Consider the following 17840-nt stretch of genomic DNA (forward strand, 5'->3'; position numbering starts at 1 on the left):
TGTTTGTCCAGGGGGCCCAATGTAATCAATATTTTTATGATAACAATGTATCAAATGACAATGTGAAAACAATGTGATGAACCTACCTGAATCTGCAGCTCCCCTTTTCAGCAAATGCCCTAAAAATCCACTTTACACTTTCTGCTCAGCATCAGCAGACAGACACAGTAACTAGTTTGTGAACACAGCCACACAATACACAGTGCATTTAGCATCTAAAGAGCAGATGTTTAGCCCAAAAACAGAGCTAAAAGAGAGTTAATATTGGACCAGAAACATTCCAAATGAATGATAATGTTGTCTGTAATTGCTGGATGTGTAAATGAACAGCTGTTTGCTGTTAAGCACATCATAACAACTTAAAGGTGTTATATGTCAATGTTGTGTTCACAGCTTGTTATTGCATTTTCAACCATACTTCAACTCTAGGGTGAAATGAGTAGAAAATGCCCATATGGGTCATTACGAAGTACACCATCAAAGAAGATATTTAGGTACAAGATTGATGAGCCTGATTGAAAAAGCACCGAATTTTGGTGTTGGAGCAAAGGTTTGTAGGCAGAGAATGATAGATGAAGGATGGCAACAAACCATGGCTTCTTATTATCATGAAAAAAGCATTCCATACTGTATTGAGAATTGCAAACCCCTCCCTCCACCGACACATACTCACAGGGATGCACACACGCGTACGCGCACACACACACACATAAACTTCTCTGAGAGAAAGTTGCTCTCACATAGATGCATGCCGTTGCAGAATTTGCATCTGAATGCCAACTTTTGTTGGTAAATTCAAGGGTCCTTGGAGATTTTGCACATTCTGTTCAGAGCTCGGCAGGCCAGTGGGAACAAAGTCACACATTAGCAAAGCCCTGCCAGCCTCAATTATGACCAAAGGGATTGGCTTGATAGTGTTGCAGTGGGCCACATTCAAAACTGGATGTGTCTATTTAAACTTTCCTGGCCACTTCCTTTATGTTTTACAGCACTAGAATACAGTGGATAGCAAATTCCCGCATTGAGAACAGCGCAGAAGAGATTTGGAGGCTCTCTGCTGCTGCATTCTGTGTTATTCTCCTCTATTTTATATGGAAGCCTTGGTCTGTGAATCTAGTCTTCATGTTTGGGAAAAATCCATCTGCAATGGAAGTGCTCAGGCTTTGTTCTCTCCAGATTCTATGCCTTGAGGTTCTTTCCCTTTCTCACACTTTGTGTCTTTTTCTCTCCATCTCTCTCTGCCTCAGAACATTGGTGATAGAGAATCCAGGAGTCTGGCTTCAAGCCTCCATATTTCATATGCATTATGAGACACAGCTGATTAAATTGCAAGTGTACGCCATGACTCGTCCTCCTTCAATATGTAATAAATGTCTGTTTTTTTCCCTCGGTTTTCTCATATTCTGTCGGTGTTTCGTGCCTTCTCGGGGGGCTGCAGATTGGATGAATCAGACTTTATGCCTGTTTCAAAGCCCAAGGTGTTTTATTTATAGGGAAAAAGTACATTAACGCCTCTGCAAAATCTTTGGAAGATTTATCAAGCACTCTCTCAGCTTCCTCCCTGCCTCACTTGAACTGTGATACTTGAAGTACAGATGTGTGTTGTTGGGGAGTGTAACATATCTGTCGATCTAGTGTGTGTTTTCATCCCTCCACTCTCACCGCCGTCTTACCATCATGCCCATGCTGTGACATGGCCAGCTCTGTTGTCACGGTCATTTATAATTCAGTCTTCTCAATAAAAGATGGACGACATTAAGTTTTTATCTGGTGATGCAGTGCTGCTGTCTCTTAGAGCCTCTTTACAAGCGAATGACTGAGGAGCAAAACTTTCCGCCTCTGTTCTGACTTCCAGGCATCACTTGGCATTAGTATAACCCTAGATGATCCTTGTTCCTCAAACATGCTTTTAGAAGTTTATTCCCTATGATCTCATATTCTGCTAGCTTACTCCCCAGCCCTTCCTCTCTAAGCCCCCAACCTTTAATGAGTTTTGCTGAGAGTTATATTTACTCATGTTGTCTTGAGCTTCTGTCTAAATGGCAAAAATTCCTCTTTCATTCTGGGTTGTCTGGCTGAATCAGCATTGTCGTTTCGCAGCTCACTTAGTGCAAAGAGCTGATGTGGGCAGAGCTCTGTCAGGAAACGAGCTCTAAATCATCCCAGTTTACAGAAACAACATGGCTTGCCTTGCATTATGAATGCATTCAAACCATCACATTGGTGATGTTGCTGGAGACTGAGAATAGCTTGGCTAAGTACTGCTGTTTTTTAACGGTTGTCCATCTCTGTTTTTCCACACATCTTCAAGGTGTAATGGCTTCTGTCTGTACATTACGGTCTCCTCTGCTTTTTTCTTTGTGGTTTCATCTAGCATCTGCCACCCAGAAAGACAAACAATATGGGTAGATAAAAAAGAGAGGGAGAGAGCAAACTGGAAAGAAAGGACTGCATGTGTCAGTTACAACTGATGAAAGCCTGCAAATCCAATTAGTCCTCACTATCAGGGGGAAGCGGGGGGGGTCTCATGGGAGTAATGTCAGAAAATAACCACGAGCAGAACATGTCAATAATACAACATTTACATATTTGGCTATTGATAGATATAAAATCAAACTGGATGCTTTCTTGTACATGGGGCTTATATTTGGTACAGGTTTTGTCCACATCAGCTTTTCGAACAGATAAACAACCATCAAAGGAAAGTACTGTATTTTCTCACACCACAAACCTCTCTAAAGCAGGAGCCAATGGCAGAGAACACACTGCATCTATTCTCATTCCCTGTAGATGTCCTGGAATCCATTTTGGTGATGGCATAGCCACTGCTGGTTAAATGTCTGTCCATCTTTCACCAGGTTTTGTCTTTTTGTTTTGTGGATTTCCTTGTTGCTGGTGTGTTTTTTCATCCCATGCCAGAAATGAAAGGGGGATGCGAAAGAGAGCACAAGAAAGGAGCAAGGACAATTTCAAACAGCACAGCACTGTGGGTCAGAGCTCATGTGTTCCTCTGGGGAAGAACCACATGCTCTGGGAGTAAGAAACCAGAGAAAACACAGCTGCTGTTGCACAGATTTATATATGTGTGTGTGTGCGTGTGTGTATGCACGCAGTCACATGCACGTGATGTGTGTTCGTGTGTGTAGGTGTATATGTTTTGTGCAAAGCAAGACCATGGAGGAGGATGGAGGACATGTGTGGGTGTTTGGGAAGACCTTAATGAGCACAATCTGGACAACGGCGTAGAGCAGAGAGGAACCGGTAGCTTTGTGGTAGACAGAGGAGCTCTACATTCAGCTCACACGTGCTTCATCTGCTGTGACTCTCTGCAAAGACATAAAGATTCACAAGAGCCAAGTTTCTCCTCTGCAATCATCTCAGCCCTGAAATGTTTCATACATTTTACATTTTCCTTTTTGAGGGCTTCATCCTGTCTTTGATAAGTGTGTCAGTTGTGTATGTGTGCATCCACGGCCACCGTTGAATGTGTCTATCCGTGTATCCCCAATGTCGAGCTGTGTTCCAGTCAGGCTGTTGTTAAGGAGGACTCGCAGTCCCAGAAGAGAGAGACGTTGCCTTTGTGTTGTTGTTATTGTCTTCATCTTCAAACAGTGATTGCTCTGACCACATGCTCCTTGTGGACTACCAAACACACATACACACGCACAAACCCCACCTTACTGTGACAGTGGAGCATCTCAGTGGGCACACTGGTGCTGCTGCTTGTAAACTGTGTTTATGATTATTGTCACTGGGTGTGTTGCTGCTCTGATTACGTGTCACGATAAAAGAGGGACAGAAGTCCAGCTCCTCTTTTTAGCCCTTTGATATTCAGTGAATGATATATGTCTTACAAATATCAACTCAGTGGAAGCTCTGGTGGAATAAAATGGTTTAATTTCTTTAGCCTGCTTTTATTTTAAAATAAATTTATTAATACAAATTTTTTATTCAATATTTAATTGCCATTCATTCATAAATGAAAGCTATTTTGAGGACAGGTTCTTGCTTTATAAGCTTTAATTTAATATGTAATGGATATGTTTGAACAGCAGATGTCTAAATAAGTACCCGTGCTTGTGCTTCTGTTGTCTTGTTCGCTATAAATTATACAGTTATTGTTCCTGGAGTATCATAATAATTGTAGATCACGCTGAAGTCCAGATAGTCGCGTACTCCTGCTACATGTTTGCAAGGGAGTATAACCAACAGTTGCCATGGTAAATTGAGAGTGGATATACTGTTAATGAGGAAGAGTTATCAGAGAACTAATAGGATTGTAGTGTAATTTTAGTGAACTGCATGTGGAGATTAATTAAGAAAAAGCTCTATTTAACACATACTTGACTCTAATTGTTATGTTAAACTTAGCAGAATTTGTAATTTTCTGCATAACTAGAGACAGTTTGTTTCTGTGATATTGCCACATTAATATTGCCTGCTTTAATTTTCACATGTGCTTTTGTATTGTTCGGTTCCACACTCTGCGTTGACTTGGTATAAAGTCAGTGTTTTCTAGTCTGTAGAACTGGAGCCTTGCTCTCTCTTCACATTGTCACTCTGCTCATTGACCCCTGTCTTCAGTGTCCTCCTCTCAAACCCACTTCTTCTGTCTCTCTCCTTCACCTCTGCCCCCCACACCTCCGCCCTCCCTACCTCCCCACATCCCTCATATCCACCCTAACCCTCTCAGGGGGAGGTGAGTCCTGAGCTGGCCCCGGGCCCAGGCCCATTAGCCCCAGCCTGGCAGCCATGTGCTCATCACCAGAGATCATTACACCCAGCCAATGACACCACTCTAATGCATCATTAATGATTGATTAACGAGCTGAGCTCAGCCCAAACGGGTGCATTTGTACGGAAGAGCACCCTGTAATGGTTGTGCAAGGCTTGCATCTGCTATTTTTCACAGTGTTTTGTGTGTGTGTGTGTGTGTGTGTGTGTGTGTGTGTGTGTGTGTGTGTGTGTGTTTTATTCTCTGTCTCTCAGGTTGAGTGAGGAAGCTGCAGACTCCTGTGTGTGAAACGAAGGACTGAGGAGGTGACAGCAGAGTAGCGTGATGGCAGGGCGGGGGCTCTCTGCCCCTCTCCCTCTTTTCCTCCTTCTTGTCCTGGTGGAAGTCCTCCCTGTGGTCCAGGGCTCTGGCTACCTGTCTGGATATCGCCTCAGGTCTCGACTGCAGAGGGACCGCCATATGCGCAATGTCCGGCCCAACATCATCCTCATCCTCACTGACGATCAGGACATAGAGCTGGGTAAGACATTTCCTCCATTAATCCTTTCCTGGGTGTGTGTTTGTGCATTTGTCTCTTTCTGTTTGCTTTGTCCATGTCCCATGGGTATGGGTATTCTCTCCATGTGTATCCAACAGCATTAGCAAGGGAAAGTCAGCCTAATGCTGCCTCTTGGCACCATAACAACTGGCCCACTCAAAGTCATGTGCTCCCCTTTGCCAGCTCCTCCATTGCTGGCATGAAATGAGGGCGGCCTATGGCTTCCATTGTCTGGGTGCCAAACTCTGGCCATCTCCCTTCCCGCTTAAGTCCTTTTGCGGCGTATTGGACTCAAGTGGCTGCATAATGGCCTTGATGACATCCTTTGTCCTCCTGTGATCGCTTGTGAGAAGACTCCCATTGAAAAGCAGGAATTTATAGTCAAGCATCTGTTTTCCCAAACAATCACCATCAGCCTGAAAAGCTTTTAGTACACAAAAATCCAAATGTGTTACACTTTACCAAAAGATTTGTCCCCTCATTTACTTTCCCTCCTTCTTTTTCTCTGACCGTGTCCATAATGGTTTTTGCTCTTTCCCCTTCATGCCCTACATTTATATTTTTCACTCTTTGCCCTCTCTGTTTTCCTCAATCTCCCACTCTTTTTTTCTTCTCCATCTGTTTAATGTCCCCCGTGTCCCATTCATTCCAACCCTTGGCCTTTGAATCTCTTCTCACCCTCCTGTCCCTTCTTACAACCTCCCCCCCCTTTCTCTCTTTCTGGTTCTGTTTTCTCCCAGGCTCAATGCAGGCCATGAACAAAACACGGCACATTATGGAGAAGGGCGGCACACATTTTTCCAACGCTTTCTCCACTACGCCCATGTGCTGCCCATCCCGCTCCTCCATCCTGACAGGGAAGTATGTGCACAACCACCACACCTATACCAACAACGAGAACTGCTCCTCACCCTCCTGGCAGGCCCACCACGAGCCGCACACCTTCGCCGTTCATCTCAACAACTCAGGCTACAGGACCGGTAAGCACCGCAAGTCTGACCCATGAATGAGTGAATTAACTTTCAAAGATGCATTGAGCCCGAGGACCAAACTTAACCTACTTCTCGCCTTTTCCCTCACTCAGCCTTCTTTGGAAAGTATCTGAATGAATACAACGGCTCCTATGTGCCCCCTGGCTGGAAGGAATGGGTAGCACTGGTGAAGAACTCGCGCTTCTACAACTACACCCTCTGCAGGAACGGAGTACGAGAGAAACACAGCAGTGACTACCCAAAGGTATTTCGGCACTCCAGCTAAGAGTTATCATGCTTACTTTAACAGAGCGATTGCCTGTATGAAAGCAAAAGTCAAACAAGGTATTTTTAGATTACTGTGACATGTAGTTATCTCTACATTTTAAGCATTTACCTTCGGGTAACCATATGTTTCCCAAAAATAACTAGTTTACTAGTAAATCACTAGTAATTAATAGTTTAGAAAGTATCACCTTTGTAATTTCTATACTTGGAAGTTATACTTATACAACCCCAATTCCAAAAAAGTTGGGACGCTGTGTAAAAAAAAAAAAAAAAAGATTTTTTTGACATATAGTCAGTTGAAACAGTACAAAGACAATATATTTAATATGTCACCTCATCAGCTTCATTGACTTTTGTAAATATACACTTCTGAATGTGATGCCAGCAACAGATTTCAAACAAGTTGGTACAGGAACACTTACACACTTGTGAAATTGTCGCTAGTAAACACAGTTCATTTGCAAAGTTTGCATTTGTTTGCATTCTGTTTCATTCACATCCACATTATTTTGGATTAGGGTTAGGGTTTGGGTTATAATTTATTTTTCTTTGCAAAGACAGTGATGTTTTTCTATGTCTCAACCTCTTCACCCAATTTTATAGTAATTTCCAAAGGTGCCACATTTCTATATCTATCTATATTACCATTTGATGCAACGGAAAGATATGATGTCTTTAAGGTCTAGTGTGTAGGATTTAGTCGAATTTATTGGCAGACATGGAGTATAATATTTATAATTGTGTTTTCTTTAGTGTATAATCACCTGAAAATAAGATTTTTTGTGTCGTTACCTTAGAATGAGCACCTTATATGCTCAGAAGAAGTGGGTCCTCTTCCATGGAGTCTGTCATTTTTCACCACCATGAGGAGCCCTCCCACATTTTATGCATTAAAATAGTAGATGTGGGTCATTATGTAGGTATGGTTGTGCTTGGGAATCTCTTTTGACTCGCACCAGGATAGTAACAGGCACTGACCCAGCACAGTGCTGAAGGCTTTGACATCTGCTCTTTCTGTCACTCACTAAGTGCCTGATAGACACTGTCCACTCACTCCACAGGACTACCTGACAGATATCATTACCAATGACAGCATCAACTACTTCCGCATGTCTAAGAGGATGTACCCTCACCGTCCTGTCATGATGGTCCTGAGCCACGTCGCTCCACACGGACCAGAGGACTCCGCCCCGCAGTACAGCTCTGCCTTCTCCAACGCATCACAGCACATGTAAGACAATGAGTAAGCTTCAAAATGCCACAACCTGCTGTATGATTAACCAAGCTGAGAACCCTCAGATGGTTGCAGGTTTGGGAAGAGTCTGTGACAGCAAATAGTTTGAACTGGACTGACTTTGCTCGTTTGATATCCTGTGTACTGACTTGGTTTGTGTGGGACACAGCAGACAAACACAAGGGCACATTTTAACAATTTTCACATTCACAGCTATTTGCTTGCATATGAATCATCCACGCATTCACGCTCCCTTTCATTTGACCCAGAATGGCACAAATTCCATAATCTCAGCTCGATCTTTTCTTCCTCCGCCTGCAGTATGCTCTTGGCAGCTGAGCCCTCTCCACACACAACCAGTGTTTCGCTCCAGTTTATTTTGCACATGTGTTGTTCACATTAGTGTTACCACCCTAATGAGCCCTGCTAATTTGTACCATTTTGTCAGCTATGATCAAAGAGAGACATGAATGATGTATGTTTAATGCATAGGTAATGAAGGCACACACACATGCGCACGCACACACACACACACACACACACACACACACACACACACACACACACACACACACACATTTCAGCCTTTGTCTTCCTGACCCTCCATGTTCCTGACTGGCTGTCTAGTGCTGCTGGCTAATGGCAGACCTGATATTGGCCTCCAGAGACAGATCCAAGGCCAGTAATGAGACTGCAGTTTCTGCCCCCTCCCTTCAACCCCCTCACACCCTTCTCCTGCTTCATCTAATCCCTCCAGCATCATTAACCTGTGCCACGCAGGCTTTATACACAGAATATTCTGAAAATTCAGCCCCAGTGTCTTTGTACAAACTTTTAATTGCTCTTTCTCCATAAATTTGCTCTCCCTCGGGTAATGTTTTCTGAGAGCGCTTCTCTGGCTATTTTTCTCACTCCATCTCCCTCCACCCTTATCAACCCCACGAAGAGAGAGAGGCAGTAAAAGTTCTGCATTCCTCTGGTGATAAATGTTCTTCTCACCATGGTACCTTGCAGATGCATCTTCACACTACATTAGGGGTTCCATTGTGGACCAGGCTAAGAGACATTAGCATTTCTTAAAAGTCAAATCGATCCACTCTAAACGTTAAATATATTTTCTTCTTGGATCTCATTAGCTATTTAGCAGTGTTTATTCTCAAATAATTAAAGTTCCATATGGCTCGGAGTTAATTATTGATCAACCTGTGCTCACTGTGTTCAGGCCTATTGATTGCAGTGCTTTGCATTTTACATTGTTTATGTATCCTCCAGTTTAGCTTTGCATAAACAGTTTTCTGGCTACTTTGGAAAGAAAAGGAAAAGAGATATCAGCAGACACAGGTATAGAATACTGCTGTGAATGCATGATGTAACTGTACACACATTGGTATATTTTGTGTTATCCAGTTCATAGCCATAGTGTATAAATAGCACACATATAGAGACGGCAAAACCAACTGAATGCCAATGTATGGGGAGTTACAGTGACATATAATGGAATAAGTACCATGCTTTGTTATTTTCTCCCTTTGTGATGTAAAAGACGCAGCAGAAATTAAATGTTAAGTGCACCAAATTAAGTTTTTTGTGGTTTAGTTTGATGTTTTTCTGTCCTCTGTCTCTCAGAACCCCCAGTTACAACTATGCCCCTAACCCAGACAAACACTGGATCCTACGCTACACGGGACCGATGAAGCCCGTTCACATGCAGTTCACCAACATGCTGCAGCGCAGGAGGATGCAGACCCTGCTGTCTGTGGATGACAGTGTGGAGAAGGTAGGCAGACACTCAGGCACATAGACATATGCTTAAATAGAAGAACTTAAACACAGACACACCACAGTCACACACACACATTTCATCTGACTGTCTTAAGTCCTGAGAGATCTGTGCTTGTTCTGACTGGGACCGTATAATGTATTCACTGACACACTTGGTAAATTGTTCTATCCCTTTTCCTTGAAACTAGCACAGGAGACTTGAGCTATCAAACATGAAAAATAACTTTTTATACTGTGTGAGTGTTCAGTGAATTATATCCTCCTCTGTAGCTGCACAGCATGTTGGTGGAGACAGGGGAATTGGACAACACCTACCTTATTTACACCTCAGACCACGGCTACCATATCGGCCAGTTTGGCCTGGTCAAAGGCAAATCCATGCCTTATGAGTTTGATATCCGTGTTCCCTTCTATGTACGAGGACCTAATGTGGAGCCAGGTGCCATGTGAGTAACAGTGACACAAGTTTTTTTTAAGTCACTCAATATTCTGATGTCTCGATGCTGTGTTCCAATATTATATATGTGAGATTAATGACATTGTAACCAAATTCCAATGGAAAATATTACCTGATTTTTGCTTCTCTGCAGAAATCCTCATATAGTGTTAAACATTGACTTGGCGCCGACTCTACTGGACATGGCTGGTCTTGATATCCCTGCAGAAATGGATGGCAAGTCTATCCTCAAGCTACTGGACACAGACAGGCCAGTCAATAGGTGAACACACACATCAGTTACTTTGATCTGTGTCCTGGCATTCAACAGACACTTCAAGAAGGGAATGGTTGCAGATTAGGCAGCTATGTGCCAAAACTTGTTTGCTTGGACTTCTTAAAGTTTGACTAAATGTCTGTTCTTGGTGTTTTCTTGGACATAATGACATGTACAGTCCAAATATAAATGTGGAACACCACGTTCTTTTCAGGGCCATACAAGGGTTGGATTTGAAAATGGAGTGCATGTTTGTTCAGTTCAAATGTCACAGTGTGGTCTGACTGGATTTCTCTTGTTTCTTTTTCATCATTTTCCAGGTTCCAGTTGAACAGGAAGGGTAAAACATGGAGAGACTCTTTCCTGGTGGAGAGAGGGTATGTTTTATCGATTGACCTTTTGCAGGCCATGTTCTCATTCCAAGCATTGTCCTCCAGTGACATCAGACTCCATGTCTTCGGTTGGTTGAAAAACATTTTCTTGTTCTTTCAGGAAGCCTCCACACAAGAGAGCTGATGGGAAGGAAATGGCCCAAGAGGAGAACTTCCTGCCAAAATACCAGCGGGTGAAGGACCTGTGTCAGAAAGCAGAGTACCAGACCTCCTGCCAGCAGCCAGGACAGGTACCTAACCCGCAGGAGCTAAGGAGGAGAGGTTAACAATGCTTCAGGAGAACAACATGAAGTGTGGCTCATGTTCGGTGACAGCTTGGTTGATGGTTGACAATTTACAGCATATAATATGCAGCCACTATAATCTCAGGGTTCCATTACAGATCAAAATCTCTTTTTTAATCCTTCAAAATGAAGTGATGTGATATTAAAAAAATCTGAATAAAAACCCTCATCCTATAAACATATTTTAATACTGTTGATCTGGGATATTTCTTGCATGTTCAGGGTTCTACAGAGCACCACTAGAGGTCTGTTTAAGGTAATTTGAGCATAGCTGCATAAAGAACATTTTAAATCAAAGGGGGTTTAAATCATAAAAATGATGCAATGCTATAGCACAAGCCTCAAACCCAACATCATGAAATTTCCCTCTGCCTTGTTTCAGAAGTGGCAGTGTGTTGAGGACCCGACTGGCAAGCTGAGGCTGTATAAGTGCAAGGGCATGGCAAGTCTCTATGCCCCGCGTATGCAGGCTCTGATGGCCAGCGGTGCCTCGCAGCTGTCTCCTGCATACAACTCCAACCACTGTAACTGCGGTGATGTGGGCTTCAGAACATCAATCCTGAAGAAGAAGAGGCTACTCACCAAGAAGAGTAAGCTCCTCTTGTCAATCACACTGTTCTGGTAGTTATTAATAGATGTGATTTTGTTCAGAAAGGCACTTGTGCTTTACTTTGAAACGTCCTTGCAGTAGCCTACAAAGCCTTGCCAAACAGGGCCGTTAATCCTAAGATAAAATAACTAGCTTTTGAAGTATTCATGGTGTGAAGACTGTGTCTGTGCTGCCATCAAGTGGTGGACTAAAGTAGACAAGTGAGCCTTTCAGCATGGGCCCTTGAGAGAGAGAGAGAGAAATACACAAGGCTGTGAATTATTCATGGAATATGACACCAATTGGATGGAATGTTGATTCATATCAGCATATCGACACTGCCCCTCCTCACCTTCACCGTCGTCACCAAGGAGTTAGATAAAGCTGCCGCAGTGAAGCTCAGTCAGATTGACTGAGCGAAGCAGCAGGACTGGTGTGTCTAGCTATGCCTTTCCTGATACAGGCCTGAAACATTTGTGCTTTGCTTCACACTTATGCACTGCTGTCCTTTTTTCTAATGTTGTATTTTACTTGATTTTATGTCTTCTATACACTCAACTTTATGTACTGTTATTCAGTGTTTTATTCTCCATCTTGTTTTACACTAAAATGTTGTCTTTTTTTTATGCGCCACCCATGGTGCTTATGTTATACAAATAAATTTATTATCATCGTTATTCCTGTTATTGTATCATCAGTATGCATATATATATATATACATCATCACAGAGCTTGCATAAAAGCACATTCCTTTTTTTTTGTCTTATTCAGGTTCCTCCGTTTCATCTTATTCAGAGATGAAATCCAGTAAGTCTGTCTCTAGGAAGCGCTGGGCCCGCTCTGTATCATTTGAGCTGGATGGAGACCTGTATGCAGTAGACCTTGAGGAGGGCTACCGGCCCCTGGCCTCCAGAAACAGCAGCTGGGCCAGAGACCGGAGGAGAGGAGTGTGGAATGAGGAGGACAATGAAGAGTTCAGTGGCATGGGGGTCACAGCTAAACCCACCACCAGCAAGAAACTCACACCACCCGCTGCTCTTAAAGTCACCTACAGGTGCTGCTGTGTTCATCTGTCCATTAATGTCCAGAGTTTTGGTGATAAAAGAGAAACAAAATGTTTAGAAATAATTTCGACTGCATATGCATGATATTCAGTGGTGTTATTATGTCTTTTACATCCTGCAGGTGCTCTATTCTTATGAACGACACAGTAAAATGTGATGGAGGCCTCTACAAGTCTCTTCAAGCATGGAAAGACCACAAACTGCACATTGAGCATGAGGTACCGCTACATTCTCTTCCTTGTTAAATCTGGCCCATAAAACCCATTTAACTGGTTGTTAGTCACTTGTGGTGTATAATGAGCTTTGTGTGGCTGCGTGTTTGTTCGACTGTGTTTAGATTGAAACTTTGCAGACCAAAATCAAGAACCTCCGTGAGGTCAAAGGTCACCTGAAAAAGGTGCGGCCAGAGGAATGTCAGTGTGACACTCCCAGGTGAGAATGTGTGAGAACCGTACAGTTGCCTGCATATAGATCCAATTACATGTGTGACAGCTGTGTCGTGTCTTTACAGTTATCTCCTCAAGAATAAAGAGGATTTCAGGCTCAATGAAGAGAACATGCACTCACTCAGGTAAAGTTTGATACTGACAGTGAGTTATTTTGTATTTCCTCTTGCACTCTCACTGTATTGAAGGTGTTTCCTTTTCATCAGAGTACCATCAAAGCAGAAGAGTCAGTGGCTGCAGAAAGAGCAGAAGCGCAGGAAGAAACTACGTAAATTCCTCAAGAGACTCCAAAACAACGACACCTGCAGCATGCCTGGCCTCACCTGCTTCACCCATGACAACCACCACTGGCAGACCGCCCCCTTCTGGACAAGTGAGGAGATAACATATGGGCGTATACAGAGAATTGAAGAAAATTGTTGTGGAACTGTCAAATATTTTCCAAAGCAGGTGTGGTGAAAATACATTTTTGGAACACTGTTGTGATGTCCTTGTTTTCCGTTCTCGTCCCTCCCTTCCTCAGTGGGTCCATTCTGTGCGTGCACCAGTGCCAACAACAACACCTATTGGTGCCTAAGGACCATCAATGACACACACAACTTCCTGTTCTGTGAATTTGCTACCGGTTTCCTGGAGTATTTTGACCTCAACACTGACCCACATCAGGTATTTCATTTGTAGAGACACACTGTACAATATGGCAGATAAATAAATAACTTACCAATAATAACTATAAAAGGATCCCACGACATGAATCACAGTGCATTCCTGTGAGCACAGAGTTTCCAGTGTTTTCAAGAGATTATCCAGACTTTCCAAAGCCCTTGCTGACATTTTGCCCTTATTATTCCTGTAGCTGATAAATGCTGTCAGCACCCTCGACCGCAATGCTCTGAATTCAATGCATCAACAGCTCATGGACTTAAGGGGCTGCAAGGGACATAAGCAGTGCAACCCGGAGAAGGGTGAGTAAAAAGCCTCTAAGGCAAGCATGATTGATGATGGTGTCTCCAGTAATTTCAGCCTGAGACTAATGTTCCCTCCACTTCCTTTCAGGAGGAAAAGAGCGAAACTACTTCAGTGAATACAGGTATTTTCATCTTCCTCTTACAGCACAGCTGATTACTTTTACAAGCACTGCAGATGGAATTCATGTTACAATTAGAACTCAGGAAGTTTGTGGCCTCCCTCATGGGTCTTCAGCTATGTTTCTCTCATTGCGAGTCATCCGGGGAGTCAGGAAAATAAAATACAGTGATGTGCTGAAATTGAACCTCTTCAAACTGCCATGGTGCCTTACTGTTGTGATCAAAGCCTTTTTAGCATGCAGAAGCAGAAGCCAAGGCGGGACAGAATACAAGCCTGCTTTTAAGCTTCTGCTGTTCCCTTTTTGTAATGAAGCCTAATTGCTTGTCTCTGCTGTGCGTGTGGGGGCGTATGTGTGTGTGCCTGCCTGTGTGAATGTGTGTGTGCGCGCATGCACGTATGTGTGTGTACCTGTACGTGTGTGTGTGTGTTCTGTGTGTGTGTGTGTGTGTGTGTGTGTGTGTGTGTGTGTGTGTGTGTGTATTTTGTATGTATATACCTGTATGTTTGTCTCCATGCACGTGCATTTGCCCTGCGCGTGTATACGTGCTGTGCATGCTTCAGGCCAGTTCACCGTCGAAAGAGGCCAAAAGTGAAGAAGCCTTCCTCCAAATCGCTGTGAGTTTGTCATAACCCATCTGTTCCTTTGTGTTCAGCCAAACTCTACCCCTGTCTCCATCCAGATTTTTTTCAGCTTGATCAGATGACCCAGCAGCATGCTCCTCTCTTTCGTCTGTACTGTAATTCTGTAGTCCTATACTTACAGTAACTCTCATTTACCTGCATTGCAAAGCCGCACTATGTTCTTTTTCATTCACTCACTCAAGTCAAATTCAGTAAAGCAATGCAGATGTCACATTCTCTCATTATGTTGTGTTCTCGGTCCAGTTATTGTCATTTGTTACTTTTCCTCACAGTGTTGGTCGGAACAGACCACAACTGGAGCCATGGTTTCCAGTGAATGCCTCAAGTGGCACATTTAACTCACGGTATTTGTTTCCCTGCACAGAGGGCAGATTTGGGAAGGGTGGGTTGGTTAACCACCTGCATCCCGCAACCCACCACATCAGCCTCCTCCAGCGAAGGAAGGAAGAAGGGGGAGTACAGGCAAACCCAAGGACCTTGACCACACTTCGATGGACCATAACCTGAGATACTACTTAACTCTAATCTGGGTTTTAATTTTTGAGAGAACTGCTCGTGATAACTCTCACCCAGGCAGAGGAGATGCTGAAACTGAGAGGAAGCATAAAGACTCGCCATCTGTCAGTGCTACCTTCGCACACATTTCATTCTCATTTACATGTTCTGTTTCCCTCAGCTGCCAGGACCATTAACATCAACAGGATGCTGTGAATCAGGTGGGACCGTTTGGCATCCACAAGCCATTCAGTCTAACAGTACTGCTTGTACATAATATATATCAGCTTTAATCAACTTCCGTTCATGTCTAATGGGACTGGGTGGAAACATGACGAGTTACATGTCAACTCTGCTGCTACACAATGACGTCATGGCCTCATGATGTCTCCGTGGCTCACGCCGATTAGACAGATCATTAGAGCTTGGATAACAACAAGACAGTTGTCTTTCTCCGCACCAACGTGTCTGCACATGGAAGTATGGACTTTTAAACGACCAACGGTAACAAACTCTTTGCCATAATCTTTTGTATTATAGTTGATCTTTACGCTGATGAATGTCCTTTATGAAGCGTCATAGTCCTCAAAGCTGTGAGATGTGAGGTGACTAGAGATTGCCTGCCTTGATCTAACCCCATCCAACATCAGCCACACCTTGAACAGGCCTACACTAACCACTATCTCACAGTGATACAGTCCAGACCTCCAGAACATTTGACCACAGGCAGAATGCCTCATTAGTGAATGCCATTTTACTCCTTCGTATTGTCAGTACCACACTGTAGAAGTATCCAAATAGTTTGTTCAGCTTGCTGTATGGTGCTACAGGATAACAATACAGAAGTAAAACCTTGCTGTACAGTACAGTATGTATTTGAATGTATGTTGTGCAATTAATATAAATGTTTACAATATTTTTTATAATACTGAAGAGGCAGACCTCATTGTATGATATGAGTTGACAAAATGAACTTATAGGGAGAAATGTAGCTTCAGAAATGTCCTCGCCCACAGTTTGTACGTTTGTCCTTTCCTTATTTACATCGGAAAAGCACTTAAAGGGTTCACTGTGAACAGATGCGCCATGTACATTCAACTGATATATAGTTTACTCTGTGCCAGAAGGACAACACAACAGTGAAATACTTATTGATGTGAATTCAAGCTACTTGCCTTCGTTAGCTTCTTTCTTTTTAGCAAAGGTTTCCATAGACATGAGTGCTGGTAGTAATTGTGAATAAAGTGTTGTTTGACCATAAGCTGACCCGACTTTTATTCTGAAATTGCATGACGGTTCGCGTCCCTGTCCAGCAGGTGTCTCTGCCTGCTTGTCCACAGGCTAACATCAGGGTTACACGGTGCTTAAAGTTCACCACGATTACAATAGTGGAAAGATGTGGCCAGTTGTCATCATAGACAGAGATAGTTATGGCCCTCAGCTCTCTGAGTGGCTGAGTCAAGTGACAATAAGTCGTAAAATGAGCCAATCATATCCCTGATATGAAACTCAAATATGAATCCACTAATCAAAAAGTATCTCATGCCGCTGTGTCGCTTAGCAACTGCAGTGTTCTGCTACTTGTGGGATGCGGGTTTGGCACAGGGCTAAAATTCAAGCCAAAATCTCCTCTTAGGTTAGCTAACGGTTTCAATGGCACATATTTTGTAAATAATAATAATAATAATAATAATAATAATGATAGGGTTCCTGGCTGTTTGTAACCACCACAATAAATAAACAGTGAAAACAAACAAAAACAAGTCTATGCAGTTATTTTCATTCGTTTGGTAGCGTAGAAGTTATTTATCTTGCTCGAGCCTCGTGACAGTCGGCAGACGGCTGAGGCCCGTCATGTTCCCTCAGAGCGTGGTGGGACAGTTCTGCTCACACAACTTTAACATTTTATCACTCTTTGTTCAGCCAACTGAGCCCCTAATTGTTTAGCTTGTGGTTTGGGCTCTACTCTTTCCAGTCAGCTCGTTGGGGGGGGGGGGGGGGCAGACTGGGTGACCCCCATCCCAACCTATGACTCACGTGCAGAGGCGGAGACTCCATCTCGGATTCACCACCGGAGCGCCGTCCCGTAACACTCACTTCTCGGACCGCTCCGAAACTTACGCTAAGAGAATTTGCTTTCATCCCGATACCGGCTGGACACCGTTCTCCTTCCGTTTACGCCTTGTTTACGATGTGAGGAAAATGGCCGGGACAAGGTGAGTTCAATTTAGGTTTAAGGTGATACAACTTACCTGGAGAAAGTTTACAAGCTATCAGCACGCTATCAGCCCGCCGCCGACAGCTTCCTGCGGGCAGCAGACACCGCGAACAAGACCCCGCCGCTGCACCGGATACTGAGCCTCTTCCAGTAGTGTTGGGGGTAGTTTGAAAGGTTAACGTTTGCTGTATTTTGTGAAAATGAAGTGCGTGATTTAGAGCAGTCGGTGTTGTGGTGGAGAGAGAGTAGGTGAAACTGAAATTCAAACGGTTCAGTCGTGTAACTGTTGTGTTCACTGCTCCTAACGTTGAGCTGCTGTAAACAGATAAACTGTTCTGTAACTTTCTAACATGAAATTTG

At 43.4% G+C, this 17840-nt stretch overlaps 2 protein-coding genes across 6 annotated transcripts in view; both read left to right on the plus strand.

Moving 5' to 3' along the window:
* Positions 1 to 16523, plus strand: part of sulf2a (sulfatase 2a) — a 33117-nt gene extending 16594 nt beyond the window's left edge. For 2 of the 4 annotated variants that reach the window (XM_076752000.1, XM_076751990.1), the window contains 20 exons: positions 4990 to 5255; positions 6014 to 6253; positions 6358 to 6509; positions 7594 to 7763; positions 9393 to 9543; positions 9819 to 9994; positions 10139 to 10267; positions 10582 to 10638; positions 10754 to 10883; positions 11320 to 11527; positions 12298 to 12580; positions 12712 to 12808; positions 12928 to 13022; positions 13102 to 13161; positions 13243 to 13409; positions 13560 to 13702; positions 13893 to 14001; positions 14093 to 14126; positions 14687 to 14740; positions 15132 to 16523. In XM_076752000.1, the coding sequence (XP_076608115.1) occupies positions 5060 to 5255; positions 6014 to 6253; positions 6358 to 6509; positions 7594 to 7763; positions 9393 to 9543; positions 9819 to 9994; positions 10139 to 10267; positions 10582 to 10638; positions 10754 to 10883; positions 11320 to 11527; positions 12298 to 12580; positions 12712 to 12808; positions 12928 to 13022; positions 13102 to 13161; positions 13243 to 13409; positions 13560 to 13702; positions 13893 to 14001; positions 14093 to 14126; positions 14687 to 14740; positions 15132 to 15162 (2682 nt within the window). In that variant the 5' untranslated portion in view covers positions 4990 to 5059 and the 3' untranslated portion in view covers positions 15163 to 16523. The remainder of the gene's footprint in view (positions 1 to 4989; positions 5256 to 6013; positions 6254 to 6357; positions 6510 to 7593; positions 7764 to 9392; positions 9544 to 9818; positions 9995 to 10138; positions 10268 to 10581; positions 10639 to 10753; positions 10884 to 11319; positions 11528 to 12297; positions 12581 to 12711; positions 12809 to 12927; positions 13023 to 13101; positions 13162 to 13242; positions 13410 to 13559; positions 13703 to 13892; positions 14002 to 14092; positions 14127 to 14686; positions 14741 to 15131) is intronic. The other 2 variants (XM_076752017.1, XM_076752008.1) reach the window with 1 other exon arrangement.
* Positions 16524 to 17126: 603 nt separating this feature from the next.
* The window catches only part of arhgap46a (Rho GTPase activating protein 46a), a 31985-nt gene continuing 31271 nt past the window's right edge, over positions 17127 to 17840 (plus strand). For both annotated transcript variants that reach the window (XM_076751959.1, XM_076751967.1), the window contains exon 1: positions 17127 to 17478. In XM_076751959.1, coding sequence (XP_076608074.1) covers positions 17291 to 17478 — 188 coding nt within the window. In that variant the 5' untranslated portion in view covers positions 17127 to 17290. The remainder of the gene's footprint in view (positions 17479 to 17840) is intronic.

Source organism: Chaetodon auriga, chromosome 2 (genome assembly GCF_051107435.1).
Source record: "Chaetodon auriga isolate fChaAug3 chromosome 2, fChaAug3.hap1, whole genome shotgun sequence".
Lineage (NCBI taxonomy): Eukaryota > Metazoa > Chordata > Actinopteri > Chaetodontiformes > Chaetodontidae > Chaetodon > Chaetodon auriga.